The sequence below is a fragment of the Gossypium raimondii genome, chromosome 5 (genome assembly GCF_025698545.1).
Source record: "Gossypium raimondii isolate GPD5lz chromosome 5, ASM2569854v1, whole genome shotgun sequence".
Lineage (NCBI taxonomy): Eukaryota > Viridiplantae > Streptophyta > Magnoliopsida > Malvales > Malvaceae > Gossypium > Gossypium raimondii.
Genome location: NC_068569.1, coordinates 6515212 through 6532961, shown reverse-complemented (window position 1 = coordinate 6532961; position 17750 = coordinate 6515212). Strand labels below are relative to the sequence as shown.

At 33.1% G+C, this 17750-nt stretch overlaps 3 protein-coding genes across 5 annotated transcripts; all 3 read left to right on the top strand.

Annotated features, from left to right (window-relative positions):
* Positions 1-394: 394 nt before the first annotated feature.
* LOC105768901 (uncharacterized) lies at positions 395-4059 on the top strand. 3 transcript variants are annotated; one of them, XR_008196301.1, is made up of 10 exons: positions 395-848; positions 937-1123; positions 1222-1355; positions 1476-1588; positions 1683-1932; positions 2286-2441; positions 2532-2611; positions 2711-2760; positions 2871-3121; positions 3560-4059. XR_008196301.1 is itself a non-coding variant. In XM_012589163.2 (9 exons), the coding sequence occupies exons 1-9, from the start codon at positions 450-452 to the stop codon at positions 3023-3025; spliced, it is 1524 nt and encodes a 507-aa protein (XP_012444617.1). In that variant the 5' UTR covers positions 395-449; the 3' UTR covers positions 3026-3338. The 3 variants fall into 3 exon arrangements, 2 of the variants coding, with proteins under 2 accessions (XP_012444617.1, XP_052487590.1); XM_012589163.2 differs by lacking the exon at positions 3560-4059 and having other exon boundaries at positions 2871-3338; XM_052631630.1 differs by lacking the exon at positions 3560-4059 and having other exon boundaries at positions 2532-2624; positions 2871-3019.
* A 3266-nt stretch (positions 4060-7325) lies between these two features.
* On the top strand, positions 7326-11055 carry LOC105769518 (uncharacterized). The gene is made up of 4 exons (XM_012590203.2): positions 7326-7854; positions 8483-9463; positions 9983-10030; positions 10211-11055. Exons 1-4 carry the CDS (start codon positions 7654-7656, stop codon positions 10607-10609), a joined length of 1629 nt encoding a protein of 542 aa, XP_012445657.1. The 5' UTR covers positions 7326-7653; the 3' UTR covers positions 10610-11055.
* Positions 11056-15257: 4202 nt separating this feature from the next.
* LOC105769914 (histone deacetylase HDT1) lies at positions 15258-17750 on the top strand. Its single transcript, XM_012590868.2, has 10 exons — positions 15258-15418; positions 15765-15835; positions 15951-16162; positions 16290-16300; positions 16391-16471; positions 16563-16753; positions 16859-16909; positions 16991-17102; positions 17227-17338; positions 17424-17750. Exons 1-10 carry the CDS (start codon positions 15406-15408, stop codon positions 17482-17484), a joined length of 915 nt encoding a protein of 304 aa, XP_012446322.1. The 5' UTR covers positions 15258-15405; the 3' UTR covers positions 17485-17750.

The window sequence follows — 17750 nt, the reverse complement described above, 5'->3', positions numbered from 1 at the left end:
GGTGTGGGAAAAAGAAAATGCAAATGCTTCAGAAAGACAGAAACAACACAATCAATTCCGATGGGTGTTTCATCTCTTACAATGTCCCACTTTCTATTACATACACTTCTCGATTAGATGAACAAATATTACACCATCCCTTAATTTTTAAAATTCAAATTCTAAAAAAGAGTCAATGGTGTCTCATATGTTACCATATTAAAATGATCAAATGCTTCCTTCCTCTTTTCTTTGCTTCCCTTTCATCCGTGCGATTCACAAATGATAAAAAGTGCCAAATACCCTTTCACATATTATCCACACTCAAGCAAATGTCTTTACATTATTATGATTAATTTAATTAACAGTAACCAATCTCTTACATAGTATAAATAGAATGCTCATCTTGAACTAGACTAGCTCAAGAAAAAACCCTCCAAGCCTTCAATTATTGCTGATAAACAAAGTCCATGGACTTGGTGAGACACTCATTCCATCATCAACTGCTTTTGTTTTCCTTAATTTCCTTGTCCTATGTCTCTGGAACGCAATTCAGCTTACCAAGGCTCGGAGCACTTCGAAGAACAATCCGAAATAAACTCGATATCGAATCGATTTCATCACTTCCCAAGGATTTCAAGACCTTTTTTTACAGCCAGACACTTGATCACTTCAACTACAAACCCGAAAGTTTCACCAGCTTTCAACAAAGATATGTAATTAATTCTAAGTACTGGGGTGGTGCGAACACTAGTTCACCAATCTTGGTGTATTTTGGTGCGGAAGAATCATTGGATTATGATTTATCTGGAATTGGTTTTCTCACCGATAATGCCCCTCGTTTCAAGGCTTTACTGATATATATAGAGGTAAGATTATGATTTTTAAGTCTTTCTCCGTCTTCTGTTTAGGAGGCTTTCATTTACTCAGAAACACATCACGTTACAATCTTTGCAGCACCGGTTCTATGGGAAATCCATACCATGTGGATCAAGGGAAGCCGCTTTGAGAAACGCCAGTATTAGGGGTTATTTCACCTCAGCTCAAGCTATTGCAGATTATGCCGCCATTATTCTTCATATAAAGAAAACGTTCTTCGCAAAGAATTCTCCGGTGATTGTCATTGGAGGATCGTACGGGGGAAGTAAGTTAACATAAATATCGATTCCATTGCTCAATGACCACATATTCATATTTTTCATATGACTATACACGAATATATATATGTATCATGTTTTGCAGTGCTTGCTGCATGGTTTCGGCTGAAATATCCACATGTTGCTCTTGGAGCTCTTGCATCCTCGGCTCCAATTCTTTATTTTGATGAACTTGCACCACATGTTGGTTACTACGCAATTGTGACGAAGGATTTCAAAGTAAAAAAAAAAAAAAAAGCTTCAAAATTCCAATTGGCTAATTTGATTCGATTTTTTTTCTCTTTTTGACTAAACTATTCCCTTTCTAAACATGATTACCACTTATTCTATAATGGACAGGAAACTAGTGAAAGTTGCTATGAAACTATCCGAAAATCATGGGATGAAATTGATAAAGTTGCTTCAAAGTCTAATGGTCTTTCAATTCTCAGCATGAAGTTCAAAACTTGCGAGTAAGTAAATTATACATCACAAAAAGCCATGTTTAATGTTTTTAAGCCACTAACAATCAATCTATATGCTTCTCTCTTTTATTCAATTACTCAGAAAATTGAAGAGAAGCTTCGATCTTAAGGACTTTTTAGATTCAATATATTCTGAAGTAGCTCAATATGATCATCCCCCAAGTTATCCCCTTAATATCATCTGTCGTGGCATCGATGGAGCTCCTAAAGGGACCGATATACTCGGCCGAATATTCGCTGGTGTTGTTGCTTATATGGGAAATAACTCATGCTATGACATGAACGAATTTAACCGTCCAAATGATGAAACATATATCGGTTGGAGATGGCAGGTGAGAGGTGACTATAGCTAGATGATGCCACGATCTCCATTTATCAATCAAAACTTCTAAACTAACTGCTCTTTTAGACGAGGGTTGCATATGCTAAGATTCAAATCTAAACCTACTAAATATCTTAAGAGTAGTTTGTATGAACAGAATATGGAGGATTAGTTACTGAGTTGGTTCTGATAGATACATTGAGAAATAAAAAATAATAATTATAAAATAAGAATAGTATAAGTAGGGCTAGATTCCTGGTATGAAATTTCAATATTGGATGTTAATCCCACTAAGCTTCCTTTCTTCATGATTGCATGCGATTCCCAATGAGAATATTTTACATGGGGATTTGATCTTTACAGACATGTAGTGAGATGGTGATGCCTATAGGCCATGAAAACAATGATTCAATGTTCCCACCATCGCCATTCAATCTAACCAAGTTCATAAGGAAGTGCAAGAGCTTATTTGGTGTCCGACCTCGGCCACATTGGGTGACAACTTACTATGGAGGCCATGTTTGTTTTCTTTAATCTCCTTTTCTTAGTCATTCTTAAACCTATCCTTAATCCTAAGCCTTAAAGTCTCGTATCATCCTAATTTGACAGGATTTAAAGTTGATTCTCCATAGATTTGCCAGCAACATCATTTTCTCTAATGGCCTCAGAGATCCTTACAGCAGCGGCGGGTATCGAAGCAAAGTTACATATTAATTCGTTTATATAATCTGATTCAGTTATTTCATCATATATAAGTTGAATGACTAATATTCCTATTTTATCTTCAGGGTATTGGAGAACATATCAGATAGTGTTGTTGCGGTATATACAGTAAATGGTACTTCATATACCATCTCTAACAATACAAGGACTATATTTCTTAGTTTCTGTCACATCAAAATATGCACTAACATGAACCTGTTGAACCCCTTTTTTTTTTTTTTGTAGGATCTCATTGCTTGGATATATTACCAGAAAAGAAAAGTGATCCAGTATGGTTGATCAAGCAACGAAAAACCGAAGTTGGGATAATCGAAAGCTGGATTTCAAAATATTATACTGATCTGATCATGTTCAGAGATAGAACCAGAGTCTCATCATGAATATGAGCTGCTCCAAATTAATCAAAAGAGAATAAATTATGTGGCCATATCAGAGTTGCAATGTTGAATAGTGAAAATGCTGTACTGTAAGGATAGGTTATGATGCTCAGACTACTGGCATTTTAGCATAGTCCATGAATGAGATAATACTAATTATGAAATGATCAGATCCCATTACAAGGATTCCACCAAACAATAATGGCAGATCAGAAATCTTATACATGTACTTAGATTGATTGTATTTTGTGAGGGGGATTTGGAAGGATTGTCAGCACATTGACGAGCAGAGATATATATAATTAAGCTTTAACAATTAATTAATGAAGACAAAAGGATAAGAAAGACACAAAATTGCTGATAGAACCTAGTATCTTTTTAGGTGGTATGTGACCCTACTAAAAGACCACTACAAGTAAATTATAAATGTAGGTAGGGCAATAAGGGCACTTAACCCAATGCATCCAATAACCCAGAAAGTGGAGTCCCCAGCAGTCAACTATAATACCTTCCACTCAATTGATTCCTTTTTTGCAGGTTAAGGGTGATGGTGGTCATATCTTTCACAGAGGAAAAGAAAAGAAACTGCAGAAAGCGTGAGCAAAGCCAAAAGCAAAGCATCTGATATAACTTTTGAGCAAGAAATGGGTGAGTTAAAGAATGGATATAAAAACAAAAAAATATACATATGAAAGATGATGGAAGATATATTGGGAAAATGGGAGAACATTCGATGAAGGATGGATGGCCCTCCATTAGAGATAGTGATTGCTGGTCATTTGGGCTACAGAAAGGCAATTCAGGGGTGCATTTGCAGGCGTGGCCATTAGTCTTTACATAATCTTTCATCTTTTGGAACTTTCTTCATTTTCTTTTTCTTATAAGCTCTCTCTTGACTCGATTACATGAATATAGATTCAAAAGGACCCATGGTTGGCTAAAAAAACCCTGGTTTATTATAATTCGTCTAGTTTTTAATTAATATTTTCGTTTTACTTTTCTATTATAAATAAAATTAATATTTATTACATTAATAATGTGTTTTTTTCCCTTTATTCCATAAATAACTTGTAATGTTCCAATATTTTCCTTGTACATAAACTCTTTAAATATCTCTAAAACACCATTACTTTATAAAAACTATCATTAATTTATTATAGAAAACTGCAATTGATTTACAGACTCTTCCCTCATAATGTGTGTGGGAAAAGCTAATTGGAAAACAAAAGCACTTGTCTCAAAAAATCATCACTGATCCAACACAGTTTCTACTGTTTCCAAAGAAAATACTGAAAGGAACTTGTGGTACAATGGTTTTTGATGTTGTGGCACAAATTTGACATATCCATAAAAAAGGTGGAAGTTTGTCATGATTATCTTTATCTAAAATTTTAATTGAGTTGTAACTCTCAAATATGCTTAATATTTTCATAAGATAATAAGTATAAATTTGAAACTAAAATTTCAAAATTTTCCTCCCTTTAATTTTACTATTTCAACAATCTCTACCTTTACTTTTTATAATTTTATTATGTCAATTTTTTGTAGATGTGTCGTAATCTAATATATAACATAGTCATTCATGATTATGGAATGACAAAATCCAATTATCCAAATAGATTTTAACGGATATTTTATTTTATTTTTGGATATATAATTTTAAAAACATTATAATATTTATAAATGTTAAATATATCCATTTTATTTAGCTTTGATTTAATTCCTTTTAAAGAAATATAGAATACATAATTTTATTATACAATAAATATGTTATATTTAAGAAAAATGATAAATATATTGACAAATATATTGAGAATTAATTATTAGACTCTCTCCGATAGGAATTTTGGCCATTTGCATAAGGCTCTCAAATTGTTTTTATATTTTTAATTAAATACTTTAATTTTATAATTTTGCATTTAAATAAGTTTTCATTTTAAACCAACCATTGTTATTTAACGTAATGGCTACAATAAAAATTTTCAAATATACAAGTACGATTAAAAATTACTGAAGGTGCTTAATATGTTAAAAATAATAAACGATACATTTTAGACTATGGTTTTTGGAAAATATTTTTCTATTTTCATTTTAAAAATTATTTTTATTTACCGATTAAGTCTTAATTTCATTGATATGAGTATTGTTGCTAATGCAGGAGGGCATGAGTTTGAGTGTGCTGAAACATATAATCCTCCTATTTATGAGTTAGGAGGGGCTATGGGTAATTCTCGACATTATCCTCCTATTTTTTATTGTTTTTAAATTGTTATATATTTTCATTTTTTTATTATTTTTAAATTGTTATATATTTTCATTTTTTTAATATTTTTAAAACTTTCAGTCTAATCTTTTTTTTCTAAATAAACCAAAATAAAAATCACCTTTGTTTCGTGGAATCAACTGAGCTTTAATATCTTAACTTATTTTAGATTGAGTGTTTATTCAAATATTAAATTAACATTTACAGACTTATTTAATTAAATTAATAATTAATAAATTTTCAAATGCAATATTAGGGTTGAATAGTAAAATTCTAACAACTCCTTGATGAGATGGAAAATCGGAGCTTTTACTTTTTTTGAAAAGAAAGAAAAGGATAACAGGAGTGCAGCTTCCAATGGGCTACAAAATTTCACTTGAAGACTTCATTGTACCCACTGGCCCAAATGATAATTGATAGAAGCATCAACCAAGCAATAGCCGTGGGGCTTCCAATTGCACTTCCCCTTGCTCAGGCCCATCTTAAACAGCACTTATTTTACTGCATAAATCTCAAAGCTATACATTAATTTTGATTTCATGTAATTTTATACTTAAATTTTTAATTTGATCTAATTATCATAAATCATTTACATAATTATTAAAGTAGCATCATTTTATGTTTTATATATTGCATACAAAAATAATTATATTTATTCAATAAAGAATAAATTAACGTATTTATTTCTTTAAATGTATATGATTGAATCAAAATTAAAGTTTTATGTATACGGTTGAACTACAATCAAAGTTTTATGTATATTTTAAACCCTACAAGTTATATTATCTGCTGATACTTTAGTTTTTCATTAAAAACTTATAAAAATATGTATATGATGAGATTTAAACCCGAACTAATTGCATTAGTAATACTTTTAATTTACCACTCAACTAAAGCTCCATTTTAATATGTTTATACATTTTAATTTTAATTATGCATATTTTATTTCTTTCATCAATTGTATATATCTATCTATACTACTCGATTTTGTGTCATTCTCAACCAAGTCAATAACCCAATTGTTAAATTATGAAAATGTCATTCCGCAATTAAATTAAGTTATATTATTTAAGGGTACTTAAGACATTTTCATAAAAACCAATAAAAATATGCATAGATAGGATTTGAACCCGAACTAATTGCATTTTACGTCTTAATTGTAATTATACATATTTTATTACTTACATCAATTGCATATATCTATACTTACTATTATTTAAGTGTTTTAATGAATTGACATCACTCTCCACCGAGTGACTTAGTTGTTAAATTACAAATATGCCATCCGAATTGAACTTACTATTACTTAGTCTTTTTTATTTAAAAAATCAATAAAAACATGTATATGGTTGAATTTGAACCCAAACTAATTACATTTGTAAATGCTTTAGTTTACCACCCAATATAAAATTTTAAATTAATATTTTTACACATTTTAATTTTAATTATGTACACTTTATTATTTTAATAAATTGTATATTTATATTTTTATTTAAATATTTCACTGAGTTAATACTTTTAAACACATAATTATATTTTAAAATTGGTATTTATATAAAGTTTATGAAGAGAAAGAAAATAATAGATTATCTTTAGTTTAATTATTTTAAGTTATGTGTCGCATTAATTTCAACATAAAAATCGACGACCAAAAATAACCATCGCAAAATCTAGAGAACTTTTAACGCTTCGAAAGCTTTTAAATCCATAATGCAATCGGCGGCACGTGTGAGCCACGGACTTCATCCGTGACAAGAGTCACATCCACCAATAAACCAAAAAGAAAAAAGAAAGAAAACCCCGTTCATAATTCATTGGCCATAGGACATCATCCATTGGCATGGCAACAGAGGAGGCGAGTGTGGGACCGCAACCGATATCATTTACAATTAATTTGTAGGACCTTATTACCTCAATCTCACATAAATGATATCTAAAGACCTACGCGAGCTTAAGCGCGTGAAGCTGAAACCAAACTCCAGACACTCCTCCTGTACCCCCCCCCCCCCCGGCCAAAGCTAAAAGGGCCCGTCCTCTCCCCAAATTAGTAATAAGAAAATTATAGAAGAATTCCTTTTAATTTCCTGGCAATCCCCAACCGCCAAACAAAACCCTAATCTTCTCCCACCTCAGCCACCTACCAAATCTCTCTCTCTCTCTCTCTATTTGTAAAACTCATTTCTCTCATCAAAGTTACCTTTTCTTTCCTTCACCTTTTCGGGGGACTTTTCCTTTTCTTGATAGAGGGTTTTCAAATCTTTTGGTTTTACAGAATCTGGGTTTTTCAGATAAAGCCTGAAAAACTCATTTGAATCAATAAAAGTTTGTAAATTTAAATACCCAATTTGACCCTTTTTTTCTGGAGGAAATGGCTGAGGATAAAAATGGAGATCGAAGTGAAGTGAGTGATTACTCGTCGGAAGATGAAGGGACCGAGGATTACAGAAGAGGAGGGTACCATGCGGTGCGTATTGGTGACACTTTTAAGAACGGTTGTTATGTGGTTCAAACCAAGCTTGGTTGGGGTCATTTCTCCACCGTTTGGCTCGCTTGGGATACTCAAAGATCGGTATTTTTCCTCTTCCTTTTATGGTCTTGAAAAGTTTCATTTTTTGATGAACACTGGAAAGAATTATTTGAGTTGGTTGAACTTTCCGAGTAAGACAATTTTTTTTTTTGGATTTTCACCAATGGTTAATCATTAATAAAGAGTATATACATGTATCAGATGTTGGTGCTTGGTTCATTGTTTCTTTATTACAAAAAAAAAAAAGGATAAATTTCATTTTGTCATGGATATTCTACTTGGGTGTATTAAGTGCAATGAAAGGAGTCATTGCAAGGGGTGCTGAAATGTGCATTGCTTTTGGTTAATTGAAGGGTCTTATTTCTGCGGCTAATGTTGTGAAGGGTCCCTGATTTGCCTCCTAGCAACTGAGATTCAGATGCCCTTCATTTGCCAGTCAGAGATAATTTTCTCTAGATTGCAGATTGCTTTCTTGTTGCAGCATTCTTGATTCTTGTAATGAATTTTGTTAATGCGCTTATATTTCCCCCCCTATTGTGTGTGTGTGTTTTGGATTGTAAGATGCTTTGCTTGTTAAATTATATCTTTTCTTACCTAGAACTGAATCAGCCATTTCCATTTAAAATTTATGGTTCAACTTGTTAACCGCATAAAAATTTATTGTTTGTAGCGGTATGTAGCTTTGAAGATTCAAAAGAGTGCTCAACACTACACAGAGGCAGCGATGGATGAGATAAAGATTCTCAAACAGATAGCTGAGGGAGATCCAGATGATAAAAAGTGTGTTGTGAAGCTCTTAGATCATTTTAAGCATTCAGGACCTAATGGGCAGCATATGTGTATGGTTTTTGAGTACTTGGGGGATAACCTTTTGACCCTTATTAAGTATAGTGATTATAGAGGAATTCCTCTTCACATGGTTAAGGAGATTTCTCATCACATCCTAGTGGGTCTTGATTATTTGCACCGTGAACTTTCAATCATTCATACTGATTTGAAGCCAGAGAACGTGTTACTATTGTCAATGGTTGATCCATCGAGAGATCCTACCAAATCTGGTGCTTCTCTAGTCCTTCCAACTAGGAAGGATAAGGTTGTCGCAGAATCTGTCGCTTCAAAAGAAATTAGGAGTTCAAATGGAGATTTGACCAGGAATCAGAAAAAGAAGATTCGGAAAAGGGCTAAGAAGGCGGCTCAAGGTTGTGTAGGAAGGGAAGCTTCTGAGGAGAATGAGATAGATTCCAAGACTGGTGGCACGGAAGACACTAATGCTGATGCAAAATCAAATGAAGTTTGTGGTGATGAACAGGCAAATAGTTCTGAGGTTAAAGACGATGCAAAGAGAGATGGAATTAACAATGGTAACCAAGGAAAGGAGCGCCATAGAAGGGGGAGCCGTGCTACAAGGAAAAAGCTATTGGCAGAAGTTGATCTTAGGTGTAAGTTGGTTGATTTTGGCAATGCTTGTTGGACATATAAACAATTTACAAATGATATTCAAACCAGGCAGTATAGGTGTCCTGAGGTTATCCTTGGATCGAAATACTCAACATCGGCAGACTTATGGTCTTTTGCTTGTATTTGTTTTGAGCTGGCTACTGGAGATGTTCTTTTTGATCCTCACAGTGGTGAAAACTATGATCGAGATGAGGTATGCAGAAACCATTTTTGACTGTCTACCTGACATTTTTATTGCCCTTAAGTTGACACATAATTTTGCATGCCTCTTAATAAGTGTGGTTCTTCGTGTCTAAGAACCAAGAATGTAATTAATTTCACCATCGTCTATAGGACAAATTGTACCATAGTAGACCTGTCATTCTTGATGCTTATTGATTTTTTCCTTTGTACTATTGTATTTTGCTTATTCTAATTGGATGCATTTACATATATGAATATATAGTAATCCTTGCACCTGTACCACTCTTATACACAATAATGAGGACATATGGATGAGTGAAGAAAAGATGAATGATAGTAGAAATGTAGTAATCCATGAACTCGTTCCCTATTTGTGCAGTGGTGAAAAACATAAAGAAATTCTTAGAAATAGTAAGACCACCATGAGTTGAGGTCTGCTGCACCTACCCTTCATGTTTTTCTCTCCCCCCCCCCCCCTTTTTTCCTATGAATGTTAATTTTCACCCCTTGACATTTGTCTCTTTTCTAGGATCACTTGGCATTGATGATGGAGCTTCTTGGAATGATGCCACGCAAGGTAAGATTGTTATACATGGAACAAGTTAGTGATGTCCTCCTTTTGTTGTCTTTTTTCTGTTAATTTGATATGTGTGTTCATTTCAAGTATACAAGTTTTTAAACTTGACTGCTTCACAATGTTAAGCCACTTATAAGGTATTGCATGCATGGTTCTCACTATTTGACAACTTTTATTCAGATTGCATTAGGTGGCCGCTATTCTCGGGATTTCTTCAACCGACATGGAGACTTGAGGCATATCCGTAGGTTACGTTTTTGGCCTCTTAGTAAGGTGCTTACGGAGAAGTATGATTTCAGCGAGCAGGATGCCAATGATATGGCCGACTTCCTCATCCCAATACTTGACTTTCTCCCTGAAAAAAGACCCACAGCGGCTCAATGCCTCACCCATCAATGGCTCGGTGCAGGCCCTCGAGTACTAGAGCCTTCAACAACTGCTCTTGAACAACGCACTGGTGATGGTACGTCTGAAAAAGAAAGGAAAGATAAGGATGACAGAGAGGCCATGGAGGCCGGAATGGGGAATATAGCAATAGATGGAGGAGCTTCAAAGCCATCGAAAGAAACACCTCCATAGTTGAAATAACCCTTTTCCTCAGTATTTTTAACTGGATGATTTCTCATCAAATTCTTTCTTCCTCACTTGTAATACTTTTGCCAAAGGCTATTTGCATTGTCCACTGGTGATCCTTTACGAGTTATATTGCTTTTCCTCGTCTGCATGACACCTATACTATTACCATTTCAAAGGGATCCAGGTTGGGTCCAGGGTAGGAGTTTCAGGTGTTAGCTTCAGTTTTGAAAGAACCTTTGAGAATGTGCTTAGATTTCTGGGTACATGTTGAAAGCAAAGGCTTAAAATGGTTGATGGGGCTAATGTTTTCCCCTCCGTGTACTATTTAATTGTTTCTCTAAAGGACTTATGCATCAAACTTCTAAGATCAGATATCTTTTTTTTTGTGTGTGTGGATGCATTGTATGTGTACAATTTGATTGGAAATGTCTCTTGATATTTTTTGGTAACTTTATTTCTCAACATTTAGATAGGAGCTTGTTGTTGTAGGCAATGTTTTCTTTGGTTCAGGTTCAGGGTAGGTTCTTGCGAGGAGGGTGCCTTTATTATTTGATCACAGAAATAGTGAGAAGATTGCAATATTGAGAAGATAAAAGAAAAATGAGAATTATGTGTTGGATGAGAAAGAAAAGGAATGTGTGACCCAGTATTTGAAATGAAGGTTTCTACCTTCTTCTGTGGCAGATTACGGAGACTTTAACTGAAGTTTTTTAAAATATTTCTTTTAATATTCTTTGCTTAGATTTGAAAAATATAAAATTTAGAATTTTGTTAAGAATTTTAAAAACTATAATTTAGAGACCAAATTAGTTAATTAACTATTTAAATTATTTCAAAATGTACTTATCTATTCAATAAAAAAATACAAGACTCGTTTTAGAATTGGGTTCAAAAGTCACGGTGATAAAATCACTGGAAGAATCATTTAGAAATTTCCATTTAGTTAAATTTTACTGCTAACTTTTGTACTTTTAACCAATTTTAAAATTTAATCTTAGCGCTTTAAAAATACTAATCAATTGTTCTATCAAAATTTATTAAGTTATTATATTTATTTTCTGTGAATTATACGAGGACATCATGATTGACAAATTAATAAATAATATTTCTTTCTTCGAAATAGAAATTAATTTTTTAACTTTAAAATAAAAGAATTAAGCATATGTTAATCCCTTAAAAAAATTCACAAAATACCTCCTGGAGGGTGAAGCTAAGCCAATTGCCCGTCACCACTGGAGTTACCACGCAGGAAATTGCAATTTCCTCTATTTCCCATCTACCTGGCATAAACGGTAACCCAACGAAAAACCTGATATTCATGGCCGTTTCTCACTTTTCCCTTTGCTTTCCTTTTTAGGAAAGAGGCAATGAAATCATTATTTTTCACCTTAAATAATTTATAAAATCAATTCGGTTAAATTGAATAATTAAAAAATAAATCGATTTAAATTATTTTTTATAATCAGTTTTATTGATTTAAAAATAATCTTTTTATCATATAAATTATGTTTTATATATATTATAAATTACTAACAATTTGCACTTTTGAAATATTGAAAACCGTTAGAAAGGATAATCCCAACTTCAGGATAAGAACATGAAAAATATAGTTAAAAATAAATTAATAAAAATGATTAGCTCCATCTAGATAAATTCAACTTAATTAACCAAATTGAAACCCTTTTAAAAAAACCTTTATTACTCTTTTCGCCTATTCGCCTCCCATTGCCTTTTATATCTGCCTTTCTTCTTATTTACGATCATTGCTGTCATGTTATAATAACTTCTACTGAGTACTGATCGTAGGACAATGTCACCGGGGATATTAGGCGGCCTCGGACGCTGCCAGTGCCACTTTAAAAAATGACGATTTCCTTCTCACTCGATGCGAAGCCAAAGTTGGCAAAGCTGCTATTGAACGTCACCATTCAATGGAGCCTTAAAGCTGTGAAAATAGTAATGGCAGAGGAAAATATTGTCAACGACTTAATAATCGCCTCCGTTCGACAATATTCGAAGGAAGGTCGGCAGCCGATCTTGAAATCAACTGACACATCGCTTTTCGATCTCCATTGCCCTCAATTCAGCTTAGAAAGTAAGTTAAATGAAACCATCTCGAAAGAACAATTAGACGTTATGTCTATTAAAATCACACATACTCTAAACAAATAGACCGTAGATAATGGCTAAGTATTGAAAAGAGAAGAAAAATAACACACGGAATTTTATGTGAAAATCTTTTTGGAAAAAAAATCATGGGAAAAGAAGAAGATAATTCATTATGTCGAATTCAAATAATATAAGAGGAGAGATGAATACGTCTATTTATATGTTTGTGAAACTATATTCTAATCAAAGTCAAATAGAAATAATACAGAAGGTTAAATGTAATACCTAAAAATTTGCTACAAGAAGAAAGTAATATATTATCTTGATATAGTAAAGTAAAGAAATAAAGTGATAAAAGAGAAATTTTGAGTTATATCAACATTGAGAAATATATTATGATATATTAATTCAAGAAATGATTAAATCGTAAAAGTAAGAAAAGTTTTATAATTCAAAAGTAAATACTCAAATTTGAGAAATTAAAATATAAATATAAAAAATTGAAGGACCAATAGTAAAAAATTAAAGCTCTTTTACGGGAATCCTTCAAACTTTAATTTTCTTTTAATTTTGAAGGGAAAGTTGTCGTTGTGTCATATGAATATGGTTCAGCAATAGAAAAAAGGAAGCCAAAAATATTTGGTACAAATTAATCAATGAAATTCACGACCTGCAAAGCAGATTAGCTTTATTTATTATAATTTCAAGCAAATGCTTTACATTAGGTGATGGGAAAATAATGGAATAAGACATCAGGTTGGCCACGATGTGAATTTTGCTTCAATTTTTATAATTATTTCACACATATATATATATATATATATCAATGTTGCTATTTTCCTGTTAAGCCAAGTTGAATGTCGTGGAGAGCGACACTCACAAGAGACAAATAAAATTATAGGTATCCTTTTTTAAACTTGTTATTATTGTTATGGCTAAATTATCTAGTTGGTCACCTAAAATAAAATTTTTGTAATTTCTTCATTCAAATTTTAAGAGGCTTTCATTTTAGTCACTCAACTGTCAAATCTTTAATAATAGTTAACTTGTACACGTCACATCATGTTCACACTTTAATTGGTCAACCAATTTTCTTTTTAAATATTGGTCGGGGCAAAAAAACATTTAAAGAATATTTTAGTTTTGATCATTTTTTCACTTCAATCTTTAATTTTTTTACCCTAATCAATACTTTAGAAAAAGATTTTTTTGGGTGACCAAAATGAAAACAACCTAGAAGTAGATGACCAAATTGAAAGTGTGAATATGATGTGGCGTATGCACCGCCATTTGAAATTTAAGGGTTGGATGACTAAAGTTGAGTGATGAAATTGCAAGATCTTCACTTTGGACAACTAAAAAAAATGCCCTAAAAAATTACGCTATTATTATTGATCAGCTTTCTTGATCAAATCTTTTGAATAGGCATTTATTACAAATATTACACACAGAATGAATATAAAAACAATGCAATAAATAGTAATACTACAGTACACATTTAAACACAATAAGCATAGTAGAATTTGGTACAGGTTCCATTGGTGTTTGACATTTTGATAAAGAAGGAAAAAGAAAACACACAACACCATACACAAATTACCTTATTTTGCACATATTGGTTGGACAAGACATGGAACCTACATCTCAGCATTAATTCAGTATTTGTGTCGAAGTTAATTAAGTCCCATTTTCAAAGATATTGGTTACTCAATTCTTTCACATGTCTGGCAGTTGACAATGGAGTTATGTTTGTCAGAAATATAGCTTCATTTACATACATTGTTAAAACCCCTTTATTTTTTTAATTAAATATGTTTTCATAAGAAACCATAAATGAAGTAACTACAGAGAAGCAGAAGAGTGAAAGACATCGTCTTCATCAATTACGCTCGGTAACCCTTGTACTAATGTCATCACTAGTAAACCGCTGCGCTTTAATGGTAACCCTTCCTTTTTGCTACCTTTCTTTAATGGTAAATCTCAGTTAATCAACTTTACATTTTCGGAAGTCTCCCCCAAAAACCTTTTTGTATTGGTGATGTACGGTTTTTTATCATCATCTTTCTATGGCAATATCTTATCTTAATCAGATTTTTCGATGATAATGCCTGATAAATTTGATTATTCATTTGTAACAGTAATTGCCATGCATTTATGATGACACAACAACAAATAAAGACAAAATTGATGAAACTAAGTAGAAGACACCAAAACTAGTTAAAATTGAGTAGAAACTAGCATGACAGTTACAAAAAGAGACCTTTTATTTATTCACAATGTTTGGGAGAAAGACTTGAAAAACAGGGAGAAACTTAAAAGAACAAGACTCATAACTTTCAGTGACAAAATTTATAACTTCTACGAAGAAAACCGACGAATGAGGGGCTAAAAGTAAAAAATCTAGCCCAAAGGCAGAATGAGAAAATTTGAAGTATTGATTGGGTCAGACTATTAATTCAGGCCCATATGAATTGGGCCCAAGTTAATCCCTAAGCTAAAAAGGGAGAAAAAGAAACCCTAAAAATAGAATAGAGGGCGGCAATTTGCTTATAAATTCATTTCAACGCCCCCACTCAACTCCGCCTCTTCGGAAAGAGCTTTACTCTGTCGTATCTCTCCTTCTAAAACCCTACTTATCTCCTCCTCGCAAAACCCTAGCCCCTTCCTTTTTTCTTTCGTAGTAATCATCCATGGAGTTCTGGGGTACGCTCCTCTTTCGTTTCATTTTTTATGCTTTGGGCTTTTCCTTTTCATTTCTCTTCTTCTTTTGTGTTGCTCAATGTCTTGTTTTATTTGAACATTTTTACTTATTTCCTTCGATTTTGTTTTTGTTTTGGTTTAACCTTCTTTTGTCGTTCAAAGTTGGTAGTTTTGAAGGAAGTTGTGATCTTTTTTCTTCTATTGTGATGATATTATCTTTTTTCCTTGGACTTTAATGTTTGTAATGCATTTTTTGGCTTACTTTGTTTGATAGAGTGAATGAATTTGCTGATTTATAGTTATTTAGTTTGGGCCAATAAATTTAATCATCTTGTTATCTTACTATTAGGTATTGAAGTTAAGTCTGGACAGCCTATTAAAGCAGATCCTGGTGCTAACTACGTTATCCATCTTTCCCAGGTTAGAAGTTATTCAGTAGTTGAAGTTGACATTTTTTAAATTTATGATTGCTTTCTTTTTAGTTCTTTTTTTGTACACTAACGTGGTCTGCAATGTAATGCTGCTTGTGTCTTAGGCTTCACTTGGAGAGTCCAAGAACAAAGCAGAATCCGTTCCACTCTATGTGAATGTTGATGGAAAGAAACTTATTCTGGGAACCCTTTCCCACCAGAGTTGCCCTCAATTATCTTTTGATTTAGTATTTGACGAAGAGTTTGAGCTCTCCCACAACTGGAAAAACGGGAGCGTATATTTCCTCGGTTATAAAACTTTCATACCAGAGGAAGGATATCCTTTTATCAATACCTATTAATTTACTATTTTTAGTGATAACTATGCATTTTTTAATGAGTGTTTAGTGTGCTTGTTCAATCTTGTGCTTCCTTGACTCTTAATGCCTGTTTTCTGTTGCCACTGATGATTTTGGTAAGGCCTTGTATAAATTTGATCCCACATGCATTTTATTTTTTTTCCGGTTTTTGAAGTATTTCTCATGCATGCTATTCTTATTTACAGGTATGTCTAGTGAAGAAGAAAGCGAGGAGGAGGAAGATGAGGAGCTTCCTGTCGCTGCTGCTGCTGCCGCTGCAGTAAATGGTAAACTCTTCTTTTGCAGCGAGATCTATAGTTATTGTTGAAGATTATATTATTTTGCATTTTAAATGTTTGGTGTATTCATACATTCTAGGAAAAGCTAAGCCAGATGCAAAAACAGCCAAGGCTAATGCTGGGAAACCTGATGCTGTTAAACAATCTGGCAAGATAGCAGAACCTAGCAATAACAGGAAATCTGAGGATGAAGATGATGATGATGAGTCCGAGGATGAGAGTGGTTCTGATGAGGAAGATGATTCTGATGACGATGATGAGTCTGATGAGGTTTCTTTTCATAACTAAGCTTATAATTTTAATTCATTCATTTTTGAAATGTATGCCTTATTTTCAGTGCAAGTGAAATTTGAATTGTTTATTTTTTTTTGACAGATGTCTATGGATGAAAGTTCAGATGACGAGGATGAGGAGACACCTAAGAAGGTATCTTCTTATTCTTTGGTATGTAGCAACTGTTGAATTTGACCCAATTCTATGCTATAAATTGTCTCTTTTGGCTTCTAGGTCGAGTCAAGCAAGAAGAGACCTGTCGAGTCAAGCAAGAAGAGGCCTGCTGAAGCTGCAACCCCTGCTTCTGCAAAAAAGGCTAAATCTGCAGTTACACCTCAGAAGACAGGTCATTCTTATTGTTCACTTGAAAGTCATCATTTCTGCCACTTCATAGGATGTCTGCGTATATTTTGTTTAACCAATGATTTGCTTGTTCATTTCCCTGTGATCTGATTATAGTTCGTTTGCAGATGGTAAGAAGGGTGGACACACAGCAACACCGCATCCAGCAAAGCAATCTGGGAAAAATTCTGCAAAGTCTCCAAAGTCTGGTGGTCAATTCTCTTGTGGTTCTTGTAACAAGTACTTTATCTTTTACTTTGAAAAGCTGCTTCCTGTTTTAATTGAGTTGGTTGCGTAAGTAAATCTGGGCATGTTTTGTGGACAGGTCGTTCGGGTCTGAGGGCGGTTTAGAGTCTCACAAGAAGGCCAAGCATGGTGGCAAATGAGGTCGGGTTTACATGCTCTAATGTGCATGTTTAATTTTGGGGAGAGATGTTTGGCTTGTGGTTTTGGTTCTTATTATTCTTACTAGTAAAATGAGTGATTTATGGATTAGAAAAGACTTCGGGAAGGTCCTTATGATTAGAAACTATCATAATATTGGATAATTATTATGATTATATTTTAGGATGTGTAATGTTTGCTTCAAATTTTGTCTGATTTGCATTTTACATGCGTGATCCTTAAATGGAAGGTTTATGGTTTTTCGGAA